Here is a 9,102-nt window from a genome sequence, read left to right as displayed (position 1 = left end):
TCTACTGTTTGCTAATAACAAATGGCCTTCAAATAAAGTATTACGTACATACATGGATATTTAAAATCGCCAAGAGCCGTCTTTTTTTATAAAGGTAAATGCCATCATTATCCACACCGTGCAGTCAATTCGCGCGGGCGCATAGTGCTTTGCCTTCAGTACATGCACACTTCTTATCACACTTAAGGGGACCACTCAGATCATTCAGTTATTCACAAAAGCTGACAATCGCGAACAGGCTGATATCATCCGGCGAACTGGTAATCAGTGGTCCCCTTAGGTATCACTATTTTTGTAAAAAACCTGTTATTTCCCTCACTCTTACGTAATTTTATTTCTTAGCATAGCAATACATAGCATACACATTGTTTAAAAAACAACAAGCAATGTCATAACACTAATCCTAGTAGGTACCTATAAATTGTAATGTTTTAATAATTAACTAATAACACCCAGAACATCGACAAAACATGTTTATTTTATTAATACATATTTACGGCACACAAACAAAAGTTCCCATACAACACAAAACAAATAAATTTGTGTCAAATATACACAAAAAATGCGTGGACATTATATATAAGATTCAATATATTAGGCTCATCCGCGCCCGCTGTCGCTCCATTCCCTTCGACGCTCGTCAGGCCCATGAGCGACGCGGGGCGTTAAACCGAACAGCTATCCATTTATTATCAAGTCATAATTACATGTCGTTAGTGACTCTAAAGCAAAAGCTGTCCTAGGTATTATATTAATAATATACAATGAATACAATGCAAAACACTGTCATACAATGTAAAACAGGACATTTTGCAGCCACCGTTTTTTTAACCACATTTTAAACGAGATAAAATTAATGAGGATAAATAAATTAAATAGACTCTTTTCAAGTTAATATAAATAGGTACAATTTGTCACGGTAATTTCCGTACATGCAGATATAATTAAGTAATTAATATTAAATTACGTAGGTACTTGGATAAATAATTTACACACAAGTATGTACTTCAGAGCATCCTAAAAACGCTAAGTTGTATGCGTCTAATAGGTAACTTTACCGCAAATGTACATTTATACACATTTAAATGTAAGTTAAAGTAATGCATAAAACATGCACATTGATAATAATGCTATTTCGTTTTGTACTTAACCAAGATTACAGTCTTGTTTACAAATTGGTCACTCTAGATTCTACTCGAATTAAAATCTATATCATATCCTAACTAAACTAAATATTATAACACAGGGTTTTACGTAACTCTACAGCTATGCTCTGTTTGTTTAGGTTTTGTAATACCTAATACCTACCTATCTACCATTGCAAGCACATTAATATGAGTACTTAGATTTTACGGAACATTTATTAGGTACAGCTATTCTTTATTTATCGTCGTAAGGTGAGGGGGGCAAATTGCGCCTTCCTTTAATTTAATGAAAACTGGTTTAAATATAATACTAGTAATATTACTAGTATTCTATAAGCAGTTATCGGTATATTAAAAGTAGGCGCACTTAGACGACATGGCGCACTTCGCCCTCCTCACCTTACCAGTTCAAATAATGAGAAATAAGAATTGTACATATGTTCCTACACGTTGCCTTATTTGAAATCCGTAAGTATATTATTTATCTTTGGTTTTATATCTATACAAATTTCCTATTGATTTACAACCCATAATACCTTCATTACAATACTAAGAATAATTTATATATAATTTGAAATATATCTAATCGCTACAAGTGTTACATGAAATCGTGGACTAGGAGGAAATAATATAATCTATTTCTTATGCGTGTTGTGCTCGGCCCAAGTGAATGAAAAATGCCACACGATCGGCGCTGCGCTCGCCGCACTTATTGCACATGAAGGGATCGTTGTAGCCATGAAAACCCATGTGGATGGTGTGCATTGTGAGGTCCCCGAAGGTGATGTCGCAGTAGTGGCAGCTGTAGGCGGGGGCACGCGCGGGCGTTGGCGCGGGCGCCGCGTCGGTCGAGGTGTCCGACTCAGAGTCGGAGGGCGGCGCGGCGCGGCGCTCGTCCTCATGCTGCAGCCGCAGCGCCGCAGGCTGCAGTTTGAAAGCGCGCCCTTTTCTCCTGTTTTTCAAAGCCGTGGTAGGAGTGATGGGCGTTGGCTGCTCAGCTGGAGGCGGCGATTCAGTTTCGGTTGTTTTTGCATTTGTGAGATCGAGTGCGTCGTTACTTTGACAAGTAGAGGTGGTTGGATCTACTATGGGTGTTTGCGGTAAACCGTCTGGAGACCTGGCAGGTGGGGTTGTCATTCGAACATCTAAATTTGACTCCCCGTAAGAAAGACGTTGATGCAAGATTGAAGGAAGTGGTGACGGCGGACGCTTTTCAGTCGGCGAAATGCCTGCTGATTTGGGCGATGTCCTTGTTTCATAGTTGTTATTCGGTGGAAATAAGAAAGAATGAGGTAGAAGAGGAGGTAAATAAGGCAAATTAACAGGGAAATGAGCGGCTCCGAATAAAGAATGTGACTGAGGAGCACAGGGAGGCTGATTATTGTTGTTTATAGAAGCTTGTTGATCAAACATTTTCGACATCGGTTTTTGCTTCGGTCCCCGACGAGTTCCATACACGTCAATGATTGGCAAAGGATTTGGTGTACCGTCCATGTTTAAAACCATAGCCGGATTGTGTTGATACTTGCGCAAGTGTAGTTTTAGAGAATGACAATATTTGGTAGCGTAATTGCAATCAGCGCATCTGTACTGGTATACATTCGAGTGAGACTTGAGATGGGAGTTGAGCATGGACTTGTTAACGCACGAATATGAACATTGACTGCATTGGAATGGCTTCGAACCAAGGTGGTTTCTCATGTGGTATTCGAGATGATGTTTGTATTCAGTCACAAACGGACATTTTCTGCAACATAGCATTTTTTCTGGTTTGATATGCTCTTTACTATGTTCCCAGAAACTGAGTTTGGTTACCGCAACAAACTCACACTGTTTACACTTGAATGTTTTAACTTTTCCGTGAGAGTTTACAGCGGGCACCCTAAGTCCAGGCTCTTCATCAAAATCTTCTTCTAAACCAGAGCCTTCTCGGCCATCATCGCCATCATGTTTCATGCCTTGCGGCGCGCCGTCGAACCCGGAATCATGGAAATGTTCGAATGACTTATGCTCCTGTCCTCTGTCGGGAGACGATGGTGTTTCGGGCGGAGATTTTGGCGGCGTCGCATCGGCACGCATCAGAGGCGTCGACACATGCATCGGTGGCGCGAGATTTCTAGGCGAATATTGAGACGAATATCCTGGCGAAGCATCACGTCCTTCAGCACTTCGGGTTTCGAAACCGGGAGGCGTAAGTAAGCTGTAGGGGACTCCGCTACGATAGGATTCTAAATGCATACCGAGATTGGCTTTTGCTTTCAGGGGCATGTTATCATAAAACGGCAAAGGTTCACCGCCACTGCCAACGCTGCGAGGAGAGTGCCCGTTCGAATCCTTGCTGGAAGAAGAAGGGGACGCACTGTGGAAACCGTCAGAGTAGAAACCGCTCGTCTGTTCCTTCGAGAACGTACCCTCTTCCATGGGTTCAGATTTCTGTAACAAACAGTGATTTTGTGGGTACAGTAGTTAAGTATACACATATTTAATCAATACGGCAAAAGTGAAGGGATCTAATTGAGTATATATTAAGCTACGTACCACTATCGGAGGCGGTTGCAGCAGTGCGGCCCAAGGTTGCGCGTGCGGGGCGTGGGCGGGCGGCATGCCGGCGGGCGGCGCGCAGCTCAGCATGCCTGCAACAACACCATCGACATCGTTACTCGTACTACCGTGCTGAAGCCGCGCAGGCCGGCTTCTGGCAACCCTCCCCAGCAACCAAAATATTTGAATAAAAAAAAACAGAAATGTCCATCGCTAAATATATTTTTTTTCTACTACTTTTTTTTATTTTACGGTGTGAAATCACATTAAGCAATCTTTCGCTTTTAACGCACCAGGTTCGGTTCTTACTAATTAACATAAATATAGACTCACATAAAATTTTAATAATACGCTGCGAATCGAACTATTTAATTCAAAACATTATATACCGAGATTATTTTATAAAATACTTGAAAGACAAAGAAAGTCCAATGTACCATATCTAAATAAAATAAAAACACCTTGAAATTTGAATGCAAGTTCATTTCGAAAAGTAGTCATTTAGAAATTCCATTTTTTTAAATACTGTAGGTATTTATTTAGTAAAAGAATATATTATACATTTTATACGTAAAAGTCACATACTTAACCTATAAAAACAAATATCATACCATATGTACATATTATCGGTGGGGTATAGGTACATACATTACAGAAGATCATGATGACATGTGATTATTTTCGCGTGAGAATATATTTTACCGTGCGTTCTGCTGATGAGGCAACTCCTTGCTTATTATAATGAAACCAAACTGCCGCGCTGCAAACATATTCCGTGTAATACTTATTGGTGAGTCTCATTAGATAATAACTCTCCGACAAATATGGCTTATTTGCCTTCAAATGGTAACGATAGTGGATTTTATATAATCGGGCACGCGTTTTAACCGAGGAAGGTATATTCCTATGAACATACCTCTGTTGTGCTAAAAACCCTATAACAATAAGTAGGTACCTGATGTTAAACTTGATTGCAGTGTGCAACTGTTAATGATACCTAAAATGAAGTTGACCATATAATATGTAGGTACATTGGACACAAGCACAAATCTAAAATTATGATGGTCAAGTAAATTTCTTAAAGATGAAAATATTGTTAATTAATATTGATTAAATATACAGGCAGGTATACAACTTAACATATACATACCTACTCAAACTTTATATCAATGTGCGTTAATTTTGATTAGACGTTCCTTATATTCATGAAATAATGTATGTAGGGTAACTCAAAAAAAGGTCCGTTAATTTAATCTCTAAATAATTTTATTAAATTCTAAAAATACTTAGGTTAAATGAGAAAGAGGTAAAGAAACCTCATATATTTTCTAAAAAAATAATTTAAATCTTAATTCATACCTGTCTTGAACAATCGGATTTCGTCAAAACCACAAGGCACTATAAAAACTTGTACACATTGGATTCACTACGATATCTTAATGTCGCGTAATTAAAACGGTAAAAAGTGATTGTATTAAGAGTAAACACTTTTTGGGACAACCCTTCGTTGCGGTGGCCGGGAGCGGTGTGACCGCTTCTCCGTGCTCCTTGCAATACACTGAACAAAAAATCTGTCAATTTTTATGCCCCAAACATCGATATTGTATTCTACATTCGTAGGCGACGACTTTTCTCGAGTAAAAGAGACAGATGTATGAGTAGATACGCGTGTTCCTTTCATACACCCTCAGCCTATTTTATTTGAGCCAATACGATGCGGTCGGAGTTTGCACGGGGAGGGGATTAACTTATTAAGTTATTGTTTATACGATATTTATTATAAAAAATAAACGCCACTCGATTAATCTGACCACAGACAAAGATATTCTTGCGTCAACTTTTATCGCTTATTGTTAGTTAGCATACTAAATAGAAGGTAATAAAAACGGCAATTTGTCTGCACGGGTATGACCTCAGTAATATTATTTATATCCATAGGTAAACATAACGAAGTACATGGACTTACTACTAAATACTTATTGCCTGTGCCTACTTATTACTTTGTGACCGTAAATATGACCGGAAATATTATTATTATAGATATTATACCTACTTATGTCCATATCGATTTCCAACAAAATAAAATGTATTTTCTTTTATAAAAAAGGTGAAGAAGTATCTGGAGTTATGAGTTGATCCATTGACCTAATACCCGAGGAAAGTAGCTAAGTAGTTTAAGGTAGGTAATTTGTTTGGTACGCATATACCTATATAACCATTTACGCATATATATAGACTGGCAAACAAGTTCTGCCAGTCACAGTAGAATATAACAACATTAACAACTATACTCATCGCTCTTTTTGGGATTAGAATATGTACTAGCATAAGAAAATACAGTGTGATTCAGTCTGCCCATGCTTCACTGACATACGACATACGGCTCTTGCCAAACTATATAATTTACAATTATGTTAATCAAAGCTTAGTTTTATGTTTTTCTATAAATTATACGGGTCAGATCCTTGTCATATTTTTATTAGTTCACAATTATACTAATTATAATTTAGTTGTATAACAGTTTAAAACAATAGTTGTGACCGCGACCGGCAAAACGTCCCACTTTATTGCTTGCCATAAGGACGCTTTGAGAGGTCATTTGTATAAATATACAAGCAAATCTCGTCCTTATGGCAAGCGACAAAGTAGGACGTTATGCCGGCCGCGGTCACATTTATAGCTAAATGACATCATTTATATCATTCTGATGTTAGTGTACGTTCGTATTTACCTGTTTATAATATTGTGTTCTACCTTTTTAATAACTAGAATAATTTTGAAAGTTATACTGTTTCTTGTAAGTTTCATGGTCCTTTTTTTGAGTTACCCTACATAATTTTTTTTCATGTGTATGTACGGTGTGTTTAGCAGCAGCTATACAAAAATATGACAATATTTTAACTTGTTTGTAGGATTGAATGAGTAAATGATGCTTTTATTCGAAACACACATACACAATAACATTCAAATAGGCTTAAATCTAGGTAAATTACAAGTTACAGTGCTGTGGATTCCAGAAAACGATAAAACTCAGCATGTGTCGCAGCGCCCGAGTAGTCTTACGACGCTGATTTTCAGTGTACCCATTGACGCGTAAAATAAACACAAAACAACACAGAATGTAAAAACAGAACCGAAGCAAAATATAACACAGAAGGTGCAGTTGACATTGTAATTTATTTATAAGAAAACCAATACATGTTTATTAATAAATACCATATGCGTATTAGGCGTAGCGTAGGTACCTATTTGTAACAAACAACGAACCCTTGTGTGGGTGAAGTGTTCGCAAATCAGATAGACTTTCCAAATTGTAAACTTGTAATTTATGATCGTTTTTTACGGTTCCATAGTCAATCAACGAGGAACCTTTATAGTTTTGCAATGTCTGCCTGTCCGTCTGCGGCTTTGGTCCGGGATTGTTAGTGCTAGAAAGCTGCAATTTGACATGGATACATCAATCATGCATGTAGCGGCGTAGCGTATGGGTTTGCCGCCCGGGGCCGATCAGAAATTTGCCGCCCCAATTTACGACCAACATCAGTTAGACAAGTCATAAGTTCAGTCAAAAATATTTTTACTGATAAAAAATTATACGTACAGTTTTGTATAATTCTATGTAATATTCGGAGGAAATGGTATTAAATTTATTATTTTACTTTATTAGGTACACTAAACAGATATCGTACAATATCATGAAAACATACAATTGCATATGATGGTTTAAAAATAAGCACGAGATTCAAAACAAGTGTACACAGCATGCTTTACAAGTAAGCGCAAATGTATAAAAAATCATGAAAAAAATACGTGTCCTCTTTAAGGTGATTTTGATCCCTGTTTATTTATTTTTCTGTTTTACATGGTTGAATCGTACATAAAACAAATGTTGGGTCTTTTATCTTTCATTAGATACTTAAATCATGAGTATTGGACTGCCAAAATTGCAACTGTAATGTTTTACCAAACCTACTCGTTGAATGGCAGTCAAAAATAAGCGTGTTACTGAAAAGTACCCTAAGTATGAAGGGTATTAGCTGAAGTATAGACTTGTCGAAGAACTAAATGCTGGCGATAAAATAGCGTTATAATAAAATAGGTTCATATAAATAAACAATTGTATCTATTTTATTTATGTGACACTGTATTTTACTCCCTTTTGTAAAGTATATTTTTTCACAATCCAGCCGCGTATTCGCATCTAACGACAACCCCAAAGTAAACAAGTAGTAAATAAAGTCGCGATCTAAATTTTAAAACAATTATAATACGTTTTGATCATATAAAACAAGCTTTCAAATCATGGCTAACTTTTTTTTATCAAAAACTTTGTATTACATATTATCAGTCAAAACCTTTGTGACAGAACTTATGACCTGACTGGACAAAGTTGGGTAAAAGTGGTAAAATACAACAATATGTTCAAAAACCAAAACTCGACTACTGAAAATCTGACTCGTAAAAGCATGAAAAAAGAAAAAAATCTCATCTGAAGTAATCACAGAGAAAATATTGTATATTTACATCTTTTAAATAAAGAAATACAATGTAACATAATTTACAAATTTTTGAATACACTGTGGGAACGAGTAACCCGACAGATTTTAACCACGTATTCGTAGTATCATTCCTGACGTCATAAGGAGCAAAAAAAACTTGTCTTTTGATCAAATTCGACAAAAATGTGTGTGTTTTCTGCACACGGCACGTTATTTATTTTTACATCTTGGTAAAATAAACATTACAGCGAATAAGTCATAGTTATTTGTTTTACAAGGGGGCAACGTTGTTGTTTAACCGTTCGTGCTAATATTGATACCCGAGCAAGCGAAAGATTCAAAAATTAAAGTTCGAGCAGTGAAATCGTGCCCGTTGCGAGGGTTTCAAGGCACGAGGGTTAAACAGACTTTGCCTCCGAGTAAACACAACATTTTTCACCTCACCAATGCGAGGAAAATACTAACTATGAAATGAAATAGGTACCAAAAAAATCAAATTCAAATGAACGTAATAATACATTTATCATTGGAAATCATCATTTAAAAGTAAATTCGACAAGTTAACATTAGGTAACAACTCACAATTTGCATCTGATTACTTTGGCTGACATGCATATGGATAAAATTCAACTTTCTCATTCGTTTTTGAACAATCAAGAGAGACTTTACCCGTTGGTGTGGTGAAAAGTTTTTTTTATTATTTACAGACAACTTTTAAGGTAAATTATTATTTCAGATGTGAATGTTTTCTTGTTTCATACGTTTTAGAGCGCAATTTTCAGTAGTCTGCTTTTATATTTGAACGTTTTTATATTTAATTAATTTTGATTTAAAATCATTTTACATTATTTTTGTGCCAGGGTGCCTTCAGCACAGCAGCGCACGCAAAGCGCCCAATGGTTTTACATGAGAGCGCA

At 36.7% G+C, this 9,102-nt stretch overlaps 1 protein-coding gene across 2 annotated transcripts; it reads right to left on the bottom strand.

Annotated features, from left to right (window-relative positions):
• Window positions 1–460: 460 nt before the first annotated feature.
• LOC133519225 (protein hunchback) lies at window positions 461–5,666 on the bottom strand. Of its 2 annotated transcripts, XM_061853219.1 has the most exons (3): window positions 5,046–5,666; window positions 3,684–3,778; window positions 461–3,578 (listed from the first exon to the last, which is right to left on the bottom strand). In XM_061853219.1, exons 2-3 carry the CDS (start codon window positions 3,774–3,776, stop codon window positions 1,788–1,790), a joined length of 1,884 nt encoding a protein of 627 aa, XP_061709203.1. In that variant the 5' UTR covers window positions 3,777–3,778; window positions 5,046–5,666; the 3' UTR covers window positions 461–1,787. The 2 variants fall into 2 exon arrangements, with proteins under 2 accessions (XP_061709203.1, XP_061709212.1); XM_061853228.1 differs by lacking the exon at window positions 5,046–5,666 and having other exon boundaries at window positions 3,684–4,048.
• Window positions 5,667–9,102: the final 3,436 nt, after the last annotated feature.

Source organism: Cydia pomonella, chromosome 1, assembly GCF_033807575.1.
Source record: "Cydia pomonella isolate Wapato2018A chromosome 1, ilCydPomo1, whole genome shotgun sequence".
Classification (NCBI taxonomy): Eukaryota; Metazoa; Arthropoda; class Insecta; order Lepidoptera; family Tortricidae; genus Cydia; species Cydia pomonella.
Note: the sequence above shows the minus strand (reverse complement) of the source record. Positions and strands in the feature narration are given on the sequence as shown.

Excerpts from the sequence above, each read along its gene's own strand:
- LOC133519225 (XM_061853219.1), bottom strand. The coding sequence starts at position 3,776 with ATGCTGAGCTGCGCGCCGCCCGCCGGCATGCCGCCCGCCCACGCCCCG. Across the intron at positions 3,579-3,683 it reads TGCAACCGCCTCCGATAGTG|AAATCTGAACCCATGGAAGA; the intron begins GTACGTAGCTTA and ends TGTTTGTTACAG.